General features: G+C 56.6%; 1 protein-coding gene across 2 annotated transcripts in view; it reads left to right on the plus strand.

Annotated features, from left to right (window-relative positions):
- The window catches only part of NOTCH1 (notch receptor 1), a 42,456-nt gene that overhangs the window by 20,833 nt on the left and 3,535 nt on the right, over window positions 1-18,088 (plus strand). Inside the window, exons 5-33 of one of the 2 annotated variants that reach the window (XM_059486233.1) lie at window positions 1,237-1,359; window positions 1,496-1,729; window positions 1,817-1,972; window positions 2,077-2,262; window positions 2,665-2,778; window positions 3,422-3,535; window positions 4,483-4,716; window positions 5,059-5,169; window positions 5,840-6,032; window positions 6,264-6,409; window positions 6,941-7,054; window positions 7,901-8,020; window positions 8,252-8,404; window positions 8,807-9,035; window positions 9,167-9,368; window positions 9,470-9,623; window positions 9,865-10,049; window positions 10,195-10,327; window positions 10,634-10,891; window positions 10,992-11,104; window positions 11,549-12,120; window positions 12,832-13,260; window positions 14,059-14,207; window positions 14,837-15,053; window positions 15,381-15,471; window positions 15,680-15,845; window positions 16,521-16,816; window positions 17,498-17,645; window positions 17,757-17,854. In XM_059486233.1, coding sequence (XP_059342216.1) covers window positions 1,237-1,359; window positions 1,496-1,729; window positions 1,817-1,972; window positions 2,077-2,262; window positions 2,665-2,778; window positions 3,422-3,535; window positions 4,483-4,716; window positions 5,059-5,169; window positions 5,840-6,032; window positions 6,264-6,409; window positions 6,941-7,054; window positions 7,901-8,020; window positions 8,252-8,404; window positions 8,807-9,035; window positions 9,167-9,368; window positions 9,470-9,623; window positions 9,865-10,049; window positions 10,195-10,327; window positions 10,634-10,891; window positions 10,992-11,104; window positions 11,549-12,120; window positions 12,832-13,260; window positions 14,059-14,207; window positions 14,837-15,053; window positions 15,381-15,471; window positions 15,680-15,845; window positions 16,521-16,816; window positions 17,498-17,645; window positions 17,757-17,854 — 5,438 coding nt within the window. The remainder of the gene's footprint in view (window positions 1-1,236; window positions 1,360-1,495; window positions 1,730-1,816; window positions 1,973-2,076; window positions 2,263-2,664; window positions 2,779-3,421; window positions 3,536-4,482; window positions 4,717-5,058; window positions 5,170-5,839; window positions 6,033-6,263; window positions 6,410-6,940; window positions 7,055-7,900; window positions 8,021-8,251; window positions 8,405-8,806; window positions 9,036-9,166; window positions 9,369-9,469; window positions 9,624-9,864; window positions 10,050-10,194; window positions 10,328-10,633; window positions 10,892-10,991; window positions 11,105-11,548; window positions 12,121-12,831; window positions 13,261-14,058; window positions 14,208-14,836; window positions 15,054-15,380; window positions 15,472-15,679; window positions 15,846-16,520; window positions 16,817-17,497; window positions 17,646-17,756; window positions 17,855-18,088) is intronic. The other variant, XM_059486234.1, reaches the window with a different exon arrangement.

The raw sequence follows: 18,088 nt of genomic DNA on the forward strand, positions 1-18,088 counted from the left end.
CTTCACCTCCCGTGGGCTGGCACAGCCCCTGCTCAGGTCCCTCAGCAGCTCCTCCATCACACACAATGCAGGAGCTGCAGGCAGCAGAGGGACAGGGGGCTGCTGCCCGTGATAAGGGGGTGATTGATATGCTGGTATGTGGCACAGCAAACATGGAACAATGTCCCCTTTTCATTCCTGGAGAGGCCTGGCTGTACCGGGTTTCTGCAAGTAAAACTAATCTTGGCTGTTTTATCGCGCCATCGCTGCAGAATGTAACCCTGAGTTTAAAGTAATTGCCGTGCTAATTACTCATTTGGATGGTTCAAAATGAGTTAATCCTGGTATCTGGGACATTGGGAGCTATGGCTGCTCAGGCTCGGCCCCACTGCTTAAAAATGAGGTGCAGATCAATGTTATCTGCAACCGTAAAAAGCTGTGGCTGCACCCCATGTGATGGAGATGGGGAGAGGAAAATGTGGAGAGAGTGAGGGGAAAGCTCCCAAGTGGGCCAGGGTCTGGGGTCCCACAGAGGATGAGCCTGGGCACCTGGTCCTTACCTGTGCAGGTGACCTGGGTGGGGAGCAGCCTGGTCTGGACCTGCAGAACACCCTGAGGAGTCTGAAGGAGCTGCAGATGGACACTGACACTGTGGGCTGGCATTGCCACCCCAAACCACAAGCCGCTGGGTCAAGAGCTTTGAGGGTTGTACAGTAAATGAAGCTTTTAACACAAATGTCAGTTGGAGGTGGCTTGGCAGATGTCCTGAGGAGGGCCTGGCTGCTGTGCTCCTGCTGCAGAGGCTGGGGGTGGCAGGGTTTCCATGCTATCAGCTGGAGGGGATAACAAACCCAAGCAGGAGGTGGGCTGGGATGAACCCAGCGCCGTGTGGGACGTTGGCTCGCCCTGGCAGGGATTGGATCCCCCTCAGGGGCAAGCGCTGCTGAGGCTCTTTACAAGTGAAATTAAACACTGGTGATTCAGCACTGGGTGCCACAAGCCTTCGTGGGAGCAGCCCTGCTTCGTTCTGGCTTGTGTGGAGTCAGATCCTCCGCTGCTCGGGGCAGTCTCCGGGGCTGGAGGCTCTGGCAGCAGAGGCAGAATGGGGATGAAGATCAAACCAGGCAGGTGCTCAGAGCCACCTGGCACACGCTCAGCACCTGATAATGAACCTGCTGGAGAGGGGGTAGTGAGGGGCACAGTGGTGACACAGCCAGTGGGTGAGTTGGCATCATGGCAGGTGTCTCCTCTGCGCAGGGTTCACGGGTCAGAACTGTGAGGAGAACATCAACGACTGCCCAGGCAACAACTGCAAGAATGGGGGCACCTGCGTGGATGGCGTCAACACCTACAACTGCCAGTGCCCACCTGAGTGGACAGGTAATGCCAGGAACGGGGCTGGCACAGGGCTGGGCTGGGAGGACGGGGATGATGGGCACAGTGTGGGCAGAGCCGTCCTGCTTCACATCGGGAGTGGTCAGTGCCAGCCCCAAGCAGGTTCCCTGTCCCCTGGCAGGTCAGTACTGCACTGAGGACGTGGACGAGTGCCAGCTGATGCCCAACGCCTGCCAGAACGGCGGCACCTGCCACAACAACCACGGCGGCTACAACTGCGTCTGTGTCAACGGCTGGACGGGCGAGGACTGCAGCGAGAACATCGACGACTGCGCCATGGCCGCCTGCTTCCACGGCGCCACCTGCCACGACCGCGTGGCCTCCTTCTACTGCGAGTGCCCCCACGGCCGCACAGGTCAGCCCTGTCCCCCCTTGTCCCCTGCCCCGCATGTCCCCTGGCTCCTCGGTGCCCGTCGTCCTTGACGTGCCTTTGGGTGCCCAGGTTTGCTGTGCCACCTGGATGATGCCTGCATCAGCAACCCCTGCAACGAGGGCTCCAACTGCGACACCAACCCCGTCAATGGCAAAGCCATCTGCACGTGTCCTTCGGGGTACATGGGGCCAGCCTGCAACCAGGACGTGGACGAGTGCTCGCTGGGTGAGCTCACATGGGGGACAGCAGCGTGGGGTGAGGGTGGGAAGGAGTGTCCCCAGAGGGGGACAGCCAGGAGCAGTCCTGAGAGCTGTGCTTGTGTTTTACAGGAGCCAACCCGTGTGAGCACGCAGGAAAGTGCATCAACACTCAAGGGTCCTTCCAGTGCCAGTGTCTGCAGGGCTACTCAGGCCCTCGCTGTGAGATCGATGTCAATGAGTGCCTCTCCAACCCCTGCCAGAATGATGCCACCTGCCTGGACCAGATTGGGGAGTTCCAGTGCATCTGCATGCCCGGTGTGTGGGCAGCCCTGTGCAATCAGCCTTGGTGCTGGGGGTGGGCAGTGGGTGGGCTTTGAGTGCCCTGAGCTTCAGCTTGGGGCAGGGTTGGGTCAACATCTCCTGTGTGCCTGGGGATAGCACTGAAAACAAAGAGCTCAGTAAAGGTTGTGTGGTGGGGGCACAAGAAGTGAGATTTGGGCACCACCAGCCCTAGACTGAACTCCTCCTCTTGCCAGCCTTGGCTTGGATTGAGCCAAAACCTGTTGATCCAAGGAACAGCTTGCGCATCAAATCCCACCATGCTCCTGAGCTGCCTTTTAAAGATGGGAGGACTAGATGTGCCCAGGTGTAACTCACCCATAGTGGGGCTCTGCCAGCCCCGTGCCAGGGTGCTGACAGTGCTGGGTCTCTCGGCAGGGTACGAGGGGGTTTACTGCGAGATCAACACGGACGAGTGCGCCAGCAGCCCCTGCCTGCACAACGGCAACTGCCTGGACAAGATCAACGAGTTCCACTGCGAGTGCCCCACTGGTACGGGCACCCTCCCACTGCCAGCTGCCATCCCACTGCTCCCGTGGTGGGAACAAAGCCAGGATGCATCCTGGATCAAGCCAAGAACGGGCTCCTTAAATTTCATAGCTCTCCGAAATGGGGAGAGCGTAGCGAGCACCTCTTGGTGTTCGGAGGGAGCTTCTCCAATTGGGATGAGGGGCTCAGCCCCGTGCAGGCCATGCGGCTCCAGCTCCCGCCCATGGGAGAGGGGAAGGAGGATTAAACCCCACGGCTTTGCACTTGAAAAGGCCCCTCTTTGGGAAGGAGGGCTGGGGGGCTGGGGGGGGGCCGCGCCATCGGCTTTGAATGCGGTGTCAAAGTCACGGGGTGGAGCAGAGAATGGGGAGACGGTTAATCTGTGAAAGGAGGTTTTGAAGTTCAGAGACTTTGCTCCTCTAGAGATGTAAATAAGATGCTCTCAATGGTGGGTCGCAGCCCCGCATTCAGGGCCCCCAGCAGCCGTCCCCATGGAAACCCTGCGCCCCGGCCGGGATGCGGGGCCGGCGGGAGCAGGGAGGGGAGCCCGGCAGGGAGGGGAGGCTGACAGGAGGGGATCCTGGTGGGGAGGGGAGCCTGGCGGGTCCAGCCGTATGCAGGGATGTGATTTCTCCCTCCGTTCCAGGCTTCAACGGGCACCTGTGCCAGTTTGACATCGACGAGTGTGCCAGCACCCCCTGCAAGAATGGTGCCAAGTGCGTGGATGGCCCCAACACCTACAGCTGCGAGTGCACTGAAGGTGAGGGGATGCTGGGGGGGCTGTGGGGATCACCTGCTCCGTGATGTGCTATAAAACCACATGCACAAATCATTTAGTGCCCACCTCTGCAAGCACCTGCTGTGGCAGGTGTCCCCAAGCCATCCATCAGTGAGGCTGGTCCCTGCTGATGTGACAGCAGGGCAGGATGTCCCTTTCCCTGCTGTTGGCAGAACAAGTCGAGCTCTGGAGCCTGCTGGCTCTGGAGCCAGGTGTGTGGAGCCTGGCACTCCTTAGGTGTGGCCCCGCAGCAGCCATCCCACCGTGCTCCCGCCCGCAGCGAGGGGGAAGGCAGGAAGGAAGGAATAAAGCTGCCTCTATGGGCATGCAAGGTGCAGGGCCGTTGGGGGCTGGCCGACCGAAACCCAAGGAGCAGTTGCACAAAATGATGACTTGAGCCCTGGTGGCAAACAGTGGCTCTTTTGTGGAGCAGCTCCCGCCAGAAATCTTCCAGCTGAATGGCCTCTAATTAGTGTCTTGCTAATGCCAAGCCCCGATGAAAAGCTGCTATGTGGGCTTGGCGGGGTCTAGTCAAAGCTGTACTTTGTCCTCGGCTCTCCACCCCCAAACCCGGCGGGGAGGGAGCTGGCCAGGAGAATAGGAGCTGCCGGGGGGGTTATTATTGGGGGGTGCTTGCAGCCAGCCCCCCCGTGCGTGCTGGGACGAGCGCGGGGCCCTGCTTGCAGCCCAGGCTGCTTTAATGCAGGGCATTGTGCACCCCAGGACAAAGCCCCAGGGCTGGGGGCTGAGCAGACCCCCAGCAGCGCATCGGGGTGCTCCCTGCCTGCACCCCACTCCCAGCAATCACAGTGGGGCAGGTAAAGGGACCCCAGTGTGCTAACTCACACCTGGAGAGCATGGGAAGGAGTGTCCCCCATCCGCACCCCGTGTCCCCCACCCTCACCCCGTGTCTCTCCTGCTGCTGGCAGGTTTCACAGGTGCTCACTGCGAGATCGACATCGATGAGTGTGACCCTGACCCGTGCCACTACGGCACCTGCAAGGACGGCATCGCCTCCTTCACCTGCCTCTGCCAGCCCGGCTACACCGGCCACCGCTGCGACATCAACATCAACGAGTGCCAGAGCCAGCCCTGCAAAAATGGGGGCACTTGCCAGGACAGGAACAACGCCTACAACTGCATCTGCCTCAAAGGGACCACAGGTGAGCAGGAGGGAACCCCTGGATCGGCAGTGCTGGTGCAGCATCCCACTCCCGTCCTCTTCCTCGGGCAGGTTGGCCCTGGGCCACCACCAGCAGCCACCCTGGTGCCAGGGCCAGCCTGGGGCATCCCAGGTGAGGGCGAGTTCTCCCAGTTTGGTGGCCGGCTCAGGCAGGAACCGCGCCCCAGCCGGGAGCTGCCCATGGCGGAGGCGCTTTGTTGTGGGGCGGCGGTGGCAGCTGGTGCCAGCTGGGTTCATTTCACTGCTTTGATGGGTCTGGGGACCTCCTAATGACACTCCTCTCCTCTTGGGGACCCCCTAACAACTCCCCTCCCCTCCCCAGGCCCCAACTGTGAGATCAACCTGGATGATTGTGCCAGCAACCCCTGTGACTACGGCAAGTGCATCGACAAGATCAATGGCTATGAGTGCACCTGTGAGCCGGGGTACACAGGTGAGAGCAGGGCCTCACTCCCTGGGGACCTGCAGCTGCTGGTGCCTCACAAAACCAGGACAAGGGTGGAATAAGGAGGGGGGATGCTGCCATCCTGCTTGTAGGAGGTTTTACACCCTCCGGCGCTCCTGCTTGTTCAGGAGGGTGACCCCGGCTCAGTCCGAAATCAAAGGGGTGTCTGGTGCTGCGAATTCGACTCCTGCTGCGCCCACTCCCATGGGTATCAGGTTGCTGCCTTGTCCAACTGGTTTGTTTGATGGCTGCTGGAAATGGTGGAGGGCTTTGATGGGAGCAGCCCCCGCCGCTCCCCGCTCGCGCGGCCCCTTGTCCTCGGGCCCGCCGGGAGCTGAAATAAAGCCTGGCTTTGTCAGCCATGGCAGGTAGGGTTACAGGCTGAAACCTCCTCCCCGGGTTACAGGCTGAAACCTCCTCCCTTTGCTGTTCCCTCCTGGGCCAGAGCAGCCTCTTCCCAGTCCCATTTAATGAAGGCAGGAGATGCAGGGTGTGAAGTCACCCTTTGTGCAGGGCAGCCAGCAGAGTGTGTCCTGAGATCCCAGCCTCCAGCAGACACTCCCTGGGTGGCTGGAGGGGGGAATGCCTGGTGGGTGCACTCCCCAGGCCGTGCTGTTCATGCTCATGGGGTAACTGCTCCTTGCTCCCCCTTTGCCAGGGCGCATGTGCAACATCAACATCGATGAGTGTGCCAGCAACCCCTGCCACAACGGGGGCACCTGCAAGGATGGCATCAATGGCTTCACCTGCCTCTGCCCCGAGGGCTTCCACGACCCCAAGTGCCTGTCTGAAGTGAATGAGTGCAACAGCAACCCCTGCATCCACGGGAAATGCCATGACGGGCTGAATGGGTAGGCTGGAGACTGCAGGGGCTGCTGGGGGGCTGCAGGGACCAAAGGGATCCCACAAAATCAGGGTTAGAGGAGGGTCAGCATCTGTCCCTAGTTGGTGCTTGTCCATGCTCTGAGCCAGTGCCATGGGCTATTTCCCTGGAGGGACAGGATTTGCTGGATAAATGATGACTGGTGCAGCCTAGAGGGCTGGGATGGACCAGCTCTTTATGCCCCAATTTTTTCCCAAAGCTACAAGTGTGACTGTGACCCTGGCTGGAGTGGGACAAACTGTGACATTAACAACAATGAGTGTGAATCCAACCCCTGCATGAACGGTGGCACCTGCAAGGACATGACCAGTGGCTACATCTGCACCTGCAGGGAGGGCTTCAGCGGTAAGTGGGGGGGTTAGATTGGATATTCTGAAAAATTTCTTCCTGGAAATGGTGATCAGGCACTGGAGCAGGCTGGCCAGAGAAGTGGTGCAGTCATCATGGTTGGAAGTGTTGAAAAGGGGTGTGGATGTGGAACATAGTGATGCTGGTTAATGGTTGGACTTGGTGATCCTAGAGGGCTTTTTCAGCATTAACAAGTCTGTGATTCCATCTAAGGGTGCAGCTAGGGATGCTGCCATGTTTTCCCCACACTGAGGCCTGGTGGAAGCTGTGGGTGGGTGTTCCATGGTGTCAGGTGGACTGGAGGCTTCATTTTGGGAACAGTGGAGCCCCAGGTGTGGCTGGGAGCTGCGGCAGTGCAGCCCTCCTGGAGACCTTCAGCAGAGCTCAGGGCTGGAGCTGAGCACAGCAGGCTTTCCCAGGGCAGTGGGTGTGCTGTTGTCATTGCCACCGTGTCCCCACTGTGCCCTCAGCCCCCTGCCACCAGCACACCTCCATCACAGCCACGTGTGTCTGTTTTTCTCAACACAGGCCCCAACTGCCAGACCAATATCAACGAATGTGCCTCCAACCCGTGCCTGAACCAGGGCACGTGCATTGATGACGTTGCTGGCTACACCTGCAACTGCCTCCTGCCCTACACAGGTGAGGGGAGCACCCACCACAGCCCTGTGGAGCTTCTGCTTCACGTGTGACACCAAACTGGTCCCCAGCACATGCAGTGAGCTGGGACTGGGCATGAAGGCTTCCCTCACTCTGCCCTGACCGCAGCCTCTCCACCGCATAGCCAGAGGAAATTTGCAGGAGCTTCCTCCCTTCCTCCTCTTCCTCCTCCTCCTGCTGGAGGGTGGCAGCAGCACCCAGGGGCTGCCCCAGTGACACTCCCCAGCCATGGTGCCCGTGCTGGAAGGGGCGATGCGAGGCTGAGGGGCCGGGGGGATTCTGCTGAGCCGATTCCTGTTTGCCGGCCCCGCGCTTCCGCCCGCCAGCCCTGCACAATGGCAGGAAGCCGTGAGCTGTTTCCTGCCCTCTGCAGTGGCCATAGAAACCCCTGGCGGGGGGACAGGACTGGGCAGGCAGGGAGGGGAAGGCTCTGGAAAATAGCAAAGGCCAGTTCAGGAGATATTGGCTGACAGGGAAGATAAGGGTTCGGAGGGAACGTGTCCCTTGGCTGGACGTAAACAGGAAAAGCAGCGGAGAGGGAAGGGGGGAGGGAGAGCAAGGGGGAAAAGACACCCTGAGCAGCACTTCCCTGCCAAAGGAAGTGTGCAGTGCTGTCATGCAGCCCAGATAGCCAGGGCATAAAAGTTTGTGGGGGTTCAGGGTCATGGGTGACCAAAATGGAGGAGACAGCCCTATCTGGGCTGCCCTGGGGTGCTGGGGAAGTGCAGAACCTTGCCCAGACTGGCAGCAGGGCAGGGGACAGGGAGAGCAGGGTCTTGGGCCACCTGTCCTTTTGGAGGGTGTCAGCAGGTGCTTGTGCCTGTGCAGGAGCCACCTGTGAGAATGTGCTGGCCCCCTGTGCTGGCAGCCCCTGCAAGAACGGTGGCGAGTGCCAGGAGTCAGAGGACTACAAGAGCTTCTCCTGCAGCTGCCCCCCTGGCTGGCAAGGTATGGACATGGCCCTTTTGGGGGTTAGAATTCCCCCCTTCTCTCAGGGACCCCGGCCCTGGGGAGGGTCCTGACCTGCCCCATGGCTCAGCTGGGTGGATGGGACACAACCATTGCCTGCATCCCTTGGCTTCTGCCTTGGTGTGAGCGTTGCCCAGGATGTCATTGTCACCCCTGGGGCTTTCACCAGCACCCCCAGCCCACACAATCCCTGTCCTGCTGTGTCCCCAGGTCAGACCTGTGAGATTGACATCAATGAATGTGTGAAGAGCCCCTGCAGGAATGGGGCCACGTGCCAGAACACCAACGGCAGCTATCGCTGCGCCTGCCGCACCGGCTTCTCCGGCCGCAACTGCGACACCGACATCGACGACTGCAAGCCCAGTAAGAGCAGGGGCTGCCCCCAGCCCAGCCTGGGCCTCATCACCCTTCCCGGGGCTGGGATTCTCCATGTATGGACCAGCTCTGGCTGCCACTGTGGCCTGGGCTGTGCTGCGAGCCCTGCTTGGCTTTTGGGCCACTTCAGGCATGTCCCTGTTGAGCTGTGTCAGTCCAAAGCAGGAGGAAGGAGGCTGGGGGACAGTGTGTCCCATAGGTTCTCCTTGTGCCCAGTCTCCTGGAGGGGTTGGTGTGGCTTCTGCCCAGTCCAGGGGCTCATTCCCATCCCATATCTCCACATGGCCAGGGAATGTGTGTGGGGACAGTGCTGTGGGGCAGTTCCCAGGCTGGGCTGCAGCACTACTGCTGGACCCATCACATCTTCGCGTGCACATCCCTCCTCTCCAGATCCATGCCACAATGGTGGCTCCTGCTCCGATGGCATTGGCACCTTCTTCTGTGAGTGCCTGGCTGGTTTCCGTGGGCCCAAGTGCGAGGAGGACATCAATGAGTGTGCCAGCAACCCCTGCAAGAACGGGGCCAACTGCACCGACTGCGTCAACAGCTACACCTGCACCTGCCCCTCCGGCTTCAGCGGCATCCACTGCGAGAACAACACCCCTGACTGCACAGAGAGGTACAGCCCTGGAGCTGGGACACGGGGCTGAGGTGCCTGTGCTGCCCCACAGCCCTGGGGTTGGTGTGGGGACCCTTTGCATGGGGCACGACCAGCTGTGGCTCACTGGGGTGCGGCGTCTGTGTCCCCAGCTCCTGCTTCAACGGTGGCACATGTGTGGATGGCATCAACACCTTCACCTGTGTCTGCCTGCCCGGCTTCACGGGCAGCTACTGCGAGCACAACATCAACGAGTGTGACTCCAAACCGTGCCTGAACGGGGGCACGTGCCAGGACAGCTACGGCACGTACAAGTGCACCTGTCCCCAGGGCTACACCGGCCTCAACTGCCAGGTACAGAACCTGGGGTGGGCGCTGCTGTGGGGATCTGGGGGTCACTGCGGTCTCCACTCCCTGCTGGGTCCTCACCCTCCTCCCTTGCTCTGCTCCCCCAGAACCTGGTGCGTTGGTGTGACTCCTCGCCCTGCAAAAACGGAGGCAAGTGCTGGCAGACCAGCAACCTGTACCACTGTGAGTGCAACAGTGGCTGGACAGGCCTCTACTGCGACGTCCCCAGCGTGTCCTGCGAGGTGGCTGCTAAGCAGCAAGGTAAGGCCCTTCCCTGTGTACAGGGCCAGGCTGGGGTGCCAGGTGTCCCCTGTGCTGGGCACTGAGCAGGGATGTGCCCAGTTCTCATGGTGAGGATCTTTGGGACAGCAATCTCGAGGGTTGCTTTAGCAATGCACCCCCAAGGCTGTGATTTCCTGTGGGATGTGTGTGGCCAGGACATGGCCCTGTGGTGTGTGGGTGTCACCAAGGTCCCTGCATCTCACTCTGCTCTCCCTGGCAGGTATCGATGTGGCACACCTCTGCAGGAACTCGGGGCTCTGTGTTGACACTGGCAACACTCATTTCTGCCGCTGCCAAGCCGGCTACACCGGCAGCTACTGCGAGGAGCAGGTGGATGAATGCTCCCCCAACCCCTGCCAGAATGGAGCCACCTGCACAGATTACCTGGGAGGCTACTCCTGCGAGGTGGGTGCCTGGGGGCAGGAATTCCCAGGAGAAAAGCCTCAGTTACTATTTTTCTGCTGCCCTTGCGTGATGCCCCTTTACCAAGTTGGAGATTTGGGTGCTGGCTATGCTCCTCTCTGATAGTTCCTCTCTTTCCTCCTTGCAGTGTGTGGCTGGTTATCATGGAATTAACTGCTCAGAGGAGATCAATGAATGCTTGTCTCACCCATGCCAGAATGGAGGAACTTGCATCGATCTCATCAATACCTACAAATGCTCCTGCCCCCGAGGAACTCAAGGTAAATTAATTCCCCAGGCTGGGGCATTAGTGGGTTGAGTGCAGATATCCTTGGATTCTGCTCATTAGCTGCTCGGGCTGGCGGCAGCAAACGCAGCGGGCGAGGTTTGTGTTTGCTCGTGGGCTTAGCCATCAAGGCCACGGGCCTTGGCCACGCCGTGCCATGTCCCTTCTGCCCCAGAGGTGGCTCAGGCTGCCACTGACGTGGTCAGGCTCAGCCCCTGGGCAGGGCAGGCTGACACAAGGGAGCAGCAGGCCCCCCGATACTGTTTGATGAGCTGTGTGGGTTGTTCCCCCCTCTCTCTAGGGGTGCACTGTGAGATCAATGTGGATGACTGCAGCCCTTTCTTTGATCCTGTCACCCTGGGGCCCAAGTGCTTTAACAATGGCAAGTGCAAGGATCGGGTAGGTGGCTACAGCTGCATCTGCCCCCCTGGCTTTGTAGGGGAGCGCTGCGAGGGAGATGTCAACGAGTGCCTGTCCAACCCCTGCGACGCCCGCGGCACCCAGAACTGCGTGCAGCGGGTCAACGACTACAAATGCGAGTGCAGACCTGGCTATGCAGGTGAGCCCTGCATCCCCTGTGCTCCCAGGGCCCAGCCTGCAGCCCCCAGCCCCCCCAGGCATGTATTCCTCTGCTCCTCACACGCTCCTCTCCCTCGCAGGCCGTCGCTGTGACACCGTGGTGGACGGCTGCAAGGGCAAACCCTGCAGGAATGGGGGAACCTGTGCTGTTGCCAGCAACACTGGCCGTGGCTTCATCTGCAAGTGCCCCCCGGTAGGTGCCTGCTCCTCTCCAGGAGGAGGGAATGAGTGTGGGCATGAGCGGTGGTCAAGAGGCCAGTTTAGTCCTTGAGGCTTCCCCAGCTGGGATAGGCACGAATGGGAGGATGCGTTGCTGTTGGTGCATCCATAAATGTGCACCCTCCATGCTTGCAAGGATGCTGGAATTGAGTTAAGGAGGAGATGGCTCAGGCCTGAAGGTAGAACAGGTTGGAGTGTGATTTGTCTTATTTGCACCACACAAAGTGGGACAGGCAGCTATGGAGAAGAGCTCCCTTTATTTTGAGGGGATGCTCTAACAAGCTCTACATACAAGATTATTCTTGCCCATCACCAGTTTTAGAGGGTGGGTTTTAATTTCCCAGAACACATGTGTGTTAATGCTGCTCATAGCCCAGCATCACTGCCTCTGACTCCCTCCTTGCTGTGCCCTCCCCAGGGATTTGTGGGCGCCACCTGCGAGAACGACTCCCGCACCTGCGGGAACCTGCACTGCCTGAACGGGGGCACCTGCATCTCCATCCACAAGAGCTCCAAGTGCATGTGCACGCCGGCCTTCACGGGCCCCGAGTGCCAGTACCCGGCCAGCAGCCCCTGCACCTCCAACCCCTGCTACAACGGCGGCACCTGCGAGTTCTCCAGCGACGCCTCCCCCTACTACCGCTGCAACTGCCCCGCCAACTTCAACGGCCTCAACTGCCACATCCTGGACTTCGACTTCCAGGGGGGCATCGGGCAGGACATCATCCCCCCCAAGATCGAGGAGAAGTGCGAGATCGCCGTGTGCGCGGGCTACGCCGGCAACAAGATCTGCGACGGGAAATGCAACAACCACGCGTGCGGCTGGGACGGGGGCGACTGCTCCCTCAACTTCAACGACCCCTGGAAGAACTGCTCCCAGTCCCTGCAGTGCTGGAAGTACTTCAACGATGGCAAGTGTGACTCTCAGTGCAATAATGCTGGCTGCCTCTACGATGGGTTTGACTGCCAGAAGTACGAGGGGCAGTGCAAGTAAGTGGCTTCTTTAGAACCTTCTTGTTTTGAAGCCCATCAGGGTCAGCATCTCTGGTGACACTTTGGTTGTTCTGATTGTATCTGGTAAAACTCCTAGACTCGGGGCTGCTGTTCATTCCCAACATTCTGTTCTGCTGCCTGTGTGGCTGCAGCTCAAGCAATCACATCTCCCTGTGGTCCTTCTGAGTTTACATCTACTTGGAAGCTCTCTGGGTTTGACTCATTGTAGATGGCTTCCCTGTCCTTTCTTGTATCACTCCACAAAAGTGATTTTCTCCAACTCACAGCAGTAACACAGTCAGTTTCAAGGCAGGGAGACCCCAGATGGAAAAGCAGCCAGGAAACATGATGATGTTAACATCCAAGCATTTCCCAAACATTGTCTTTGGCAACAGCAGGAACTTAGTCCCAGATTCCTGGACCAACTGTGGTCTTAGTAACTATTCTGTGTCCCCATGCCTTCTCTGGGTCACAGCAATTTTTCCCTTTTTCTTTTATAATTTAACAGCTGCTCTCTCTCACCTGCAGCAGTGAGTGCTTCACAGTGCTGCATGACACAGCTGCTTTCTATGTAAACTGGTTTGGTGTCTGTCAGGGTGAAGAACATTTATACAAAAGAGAGACCACCACTGCTTTTCTCAGCAGACAGGTGTGATTTGCACTGCTTGGTCTAATTCTTTCTTCTGCCTTGCTCCTTCCTCCACCCAGCCCTCTGTATGACCAGTACTGCAAAGATCACTTCTCCGATGGGCACTGCGACCAGGGCTGCAACAATTTTGAGTGCGAGTGGGATGGTCTGGACTGTGCAAACAACATGCCAGAGAAGCTGGCAGATGGCACGCTGGTGGTGGTGGTCCTCATCACCCCCGAGAACCTGAAGAACAACTCCTTCAACTTCCTGCGGGAGCTGAGCCGCGTGCTGCACACCAACGTGGTCTTCAAGAAGAACGCCAAGGGGGAGTACATGATCTTCCCATACTATGGCAACGAGGAGGAGCTGAAAAAACATTACATCAAGAGGTCCACAGAGGACTGGTCAGATATGTCCAGTGCTGTCATCAACAAAGTGAAGAGCAGCCTCTACTCCAGGGCTGGCAGGAGGCAGAAGAGGGAGCTCGATCAGATGGACATCAGAGGGTAAGAGGGGTCCATTTTCTCTGAGCAGCACTCTGAGTGTGCTCTCTGTGTTGGTAATAGTAACACGCTAGGAAGGGAAGGATGTAGGCCAGATAATTGTATTTAGATGTTGCTTTCTGTGTGAACAGAAACCGGATTTTGCTCTCATGTGGGAAAATGGAGAGATCATTCAGGAGTCCCTGATACAAGGCTGCCTGACTCTCACGATTGAAGGAGTCCTGGGCATTGTTGGGAGCCAGGGCTGGGCTGGGTGGGACCTGGAAGCAGAGGTTGGCCTGACCGACTGTCTGACTTCAGGAAGTCATTAAGTTAAGCCTCATTTTCTCCCTGGGAAATGCTTTCTAGAGCTTTGTTGTAAAACTCAATTACTGCAATCTGTGTTTGGAGATCTTTGGTGTAAACATACACATCTAACCTGCTCCCTCTCTGTGGACTCAATCAAAAGCCCCTGAAAGCAAAGGAGTTAGAGCAGGGAAACTGATATGAGAACATCTGAAGGCTCCCAAACAGCATTATTTAAGATACTGTAGTGTCTGGGTAATTATAAAACATTGTGAAGCAGAGACTCCCTTCCATTCCTGTAGATAAAGAGCTGGATTTTTGGTGAACATTCACTGAGGCAAATCCAACAGACCACGAGTGTGAGCTGCATGCTTTGGGCCACAGGGGAGCAAGGAGATGGGTTCCCACCTTCTAATTCCCACTGATAGGGGTTAAAGAGGGAAGGGAGACAGGGCTTGGCCGTGTCCTCAGTGTGGTCATCTCTCCCTGTTCCTTATTGACTCTTCTCTCTCACAGATCCATTGTCTACTTGGAAATTGATAACCGCCAGTGCATCCAGTCATCTTCCCAGTGCTTCCAGAGTGCCACTGATGTGGCAGCCTTCCTGGGAGCCTTGGCCTCCCTTGGCAACCTGAACATCCCCTACAAAATAGAAGCTGTCAAAAGTAAGTACAGCTGGTCACTAGAGGAGGAGAGACAGCCAAAACTTTCCAGCCTTCCCTGAGTTTAGTTATCTGTCAATTTGCTGCACTTGAGCACAGTCTGGTTTTAATAAACTCACATATATTTTTTTTTCCTTTAAGTCTTTTCTTTAAAAAAATTGCAAGCCCACTTTATTATTTTTGCTTATTCCAGGTTTTATTTCAAAATCATTATCACTCTAAAAGTTATTAAAAAAAAAGAAAAGAAAAAGAAAACCCAAGCAGCTCCAATCAATCAGTGACATGCAAGGAGTTGAAGTTTGTATCTTGAAAATCCCCCCTAAATCCTTTTGTCTTAACAGCTCAATGCAAGCGCAATGATTTGAAGTTTGCTAATCCTTTTCCTTAAAGGAGAAAAAAGTGAAGCTGTCTCCTGGTGCAGGCTGCCTTGTGCAGCCGAGAATTTGCCGATAGTTTGCAATTCTGATTAATAGCGTATAAAATGACCTTATTTTGAGGGGGGGGGGGGGGCCCGCTGATTTAGATCAGACTTAGGTACCTCTATTAACAAATTTTCCTTCATTTCCACTCCGTCCCCGGTTTGCTATGCAGCTTAATGTCTCAGCATCTCTGTGTGCCCCCGTGTTGTGCAGGTGAGACGGCGGAGCCCACGAAGAACTCGCAGCTGTATCCCATGTACGTGGTGGTGGCCGCGCTGGTCCTGCTGGCCTTCATCGGGCTGGGCGTGCTGGTGAACCGCAAGCGCCGCAGGGAGCATGGGCAGCTCTGGTTCCCAGAGGGCTTCAAAGTGACAGAGTCCAGCAAGAAGAAGCGGCGGGAGCCTCTCGGGGAGGATTCTGTTGGGCTCAAGTGAGTAATTTGCTTGTTAAGCCGATGGACACTGCAGGGCTGCTCAGGGTTCTGCTGGGAGAGCCTGCTGGAGTTCTGTGTGTTGTGGCGGTGTGGCAGGGAGGAGAAGAATCAGGGGGCTTAAAGTTCTGTGTGGAGGAAAAAAGCAATGTTCTGTCTGGTTCGTGCTTTGTAATCTTTTTGCACTTGGTAAAAAATGAAATGCAGCCTGAGGGGAGCCTCCTGGAAATTGGTTGATTCTTCTTTCAGTTTGTGCCTGTACGTGGACAAACATCACAAACAGTTGCTGCAGAGGAGATAACTTTTGCTGTGGTTTTATTTTTAAAGACCCCTCAAAAATGCCTCGGACGGCACGCTGATGGATGACAACCAGAATGAGTGGGGTGATGAGGAGACCTTGGACACCAAGAAGTTCAGGGTAAGCCCTCTGCCTGTTCCCTGCCTGTGCTGCAGGGTTTGTCACAAAAGGAGCAGAGGGACTCTCAGGGCCCCTCCTTGCTGCTCTCAGCTCCTTTGCAAACCTGCCTGTGACAAACACACACCTTGGAGCCTCGCAGAGCTTCCCAGGCTGGAGCTCAGCCCAGGTGCTTTCCTGGGGGCTCACTCCCTGCTGTTTTTTCCCTCAGTACGAGGAGCAGGCGATGCTGCCGGACACGGATGACCAGACGGATCACCGGCAGTGGACACAGCAGCACCTGGACGCCGCTGACCTGCGCATCTCCTCCATGGCCCCCACGCCTCCACAGGGGGAAATCGATGCTGACTGCATGGATGTCAACGTCAGAGGGCCAGGTAAGGACCCCTTGCACTTCTGCACTGGCTGGCAGCTCATGTGGAACCCTCCCTGAGCTCCTGCAGAGAGAGGAGCAGCCCCTCAGCCGTCCCTGTCCCTTGCTGGTGCAGAGTCACTGCTACAAGCTCTGCACCACAGGGTTGCTGTTGTGTGAGATTCTGTCACATTTTGCTTTCCATGAGAGCTCTTTTGTTCAGTAACTGAGGTGGAAATTACAGAAGTACCTAATAAATCACCCAGGTTATCTCTGTGCTGCTCCTATATTCTTCTCCTCCCACCCAACTTGTATGTTTCACAGCCTTCCTTTAAGGTTTTTCACAATGGTTAAAAGCTTTTAAAATTCCTGCTAACACTTGGTCTTCCCCATGTCTGTGAAACTGTCCTCTGAAATAATGAAGGTATTTTCCATATTCTGTTTGCTTTGAGTAGCCTTCCTTACAAACTGCACCTTACATGGTGCAGATGAAATAGGAAAAGCAGTGAGATACCACTAAGGAATTTCAGATCCATATCAGAGGAAGCACATTCCTGTTTGATGTTCAGAACTAGTCAGGAACTCAGTCTCGGTGCACCTAGGAGAATAAGCATCTATCGCAGGCAGAGCATCTGCCAGAGCCCTATTGCATTACAAGGGCAAAAATCCTTTTTCATCCTGAGCCCCTCTGTGCTTTCAGATGGCTTCACCCCGCTGATGATCGCCTCGTGCAGCGGCGGAGGGCTGGAGACCGGCAACAGCGAGGAGGAGGACGACGCTCCCGCCGTCATCTCCGACTTCATCTACCAGGGGGCCAGCCTGCACAACCAGACCGACCGCACGGGCGAGACCGCGCTGCACCTGGCCGCCAGGTACTCGCGCTCGGACGCTGCCAAGCGCCTGCTGGAGGCCAGTGCCGACGCCAACATCCAGGACAACATGGGCCGCACGCCGCTGCACGCTGCCGTCTCTGCTGATGCACAGGGAGTCTTCCAGGTGAGCTGTGATTCAAAAAAAGCCCTGCTGGTTTTGGGGGTTTTTGGGGGAATCGTGGTGCTACGTGAAGGGTTTTATCACAGGGTGTCCTGCTCACCTGGGCAAGGTGTGGGGTGACAGTATTAAAAATTGAAGTCCCTGTTGTCTCGGAGTGTAGCCGCACATTTCTCTTCACAGAGAAAAGCAAGGCGCAGTTCTTCCCAAGAATATTCTTATCTCATTTGCTGTGGCTGTGTTTGTGCAGAAGTAGAATGCAATATGGAGATTGTTTGCCCAAAGTGACGGTGTTTTGTCTCCTCGGCCTATCAGGGCCAGGTGTGTGTGTGTGTGTCAGGACTGTGGGCTGACTGCCCTGAGATTCTGTGCAGTGTGTGCAGGGTTGAGTGCTTGGCAGATTCAGTTTAGATGTAATGTAATATAGATGTAATATAGTACAGAATAAATAGTATAATAAAGTAATTAATTAACCTTCTGATAAGATGGAGTCCTCCTCATCGTTCCTCCTTCGTTGGGGCCTTCTCAGCACTGCTATACTGGGGAACAGCACCACAGCAGCAGCCCTGGATTGGGAGCAGAATTGGAGAGATGAACCTTTGGAAAGGGCATTGCAGGTCCTGAGATACCTGGGGTGCCCTGCTGTCTGCCCCTCCTAACGTTTGTGTTCCCTCTGCTTTGTGGCAGATCCTGATTCGGAACAGGGCGACAGACCTGGATGCCCGGATGCATGACGGGACCACTCCCCTGATCCTGGCTGCTCGTTTGGCTGTGGAGGGGATGCTGGATGACCTCATCAACTGCCACGCTGACGTCAACGCCGTGGATGATTTAGGTACTGAGGCAGCTAGAACACCAGTTCACCCAGCCATGGGACAAAAGGGATGCTTGCTGTTCATCTCAGTACTCTCTAATCTTGGTTGTATTTCGTGGTTTCCCTCTCCAGGCAAGTCAGCCCTGCACTGGGCAGCTGCTGTGAATAATGTGGAAGCTGCAATGGTGCTCCTGAAGAATGGTGCCAATAAGGACATGCAGAATAATAAGGTAGGATCTACTAGGCTGATATATGAGAGTGAAGAACCATTTGGGGAGTCTGTTAAAGAGTAATTTCTGGCTAAAATACAAATGTCTGGCACTGAGACTCTGATTTGATTGTTCTGCTGTGAATGAAGTTGGATTCAGCACAAAGGAGCAGTGTGGGATTTGGTTGTAGGGGTGATGTTGAGGGGCCATGCAGTGCCTGGTGAGCAGTGTCTTTGTGGCCACATCCAGGATGTT

The sequence above is a fragment of the Ammospiza nelsoni genome, chromosome 20 (assembly GCF_027579445.1).
Source record: "Ammospiza nelsoni isolate bAmmNel1 chromosome 20, bAmmNel1.pri, whole genome shotgun sequence".
Classification (NCBI taxonomy): Eukaryota; Metazoa; Chordata; class Aves; order Passeriformes; family Passerellidae; genus Ammospiza; species Ammospiza nelsoni.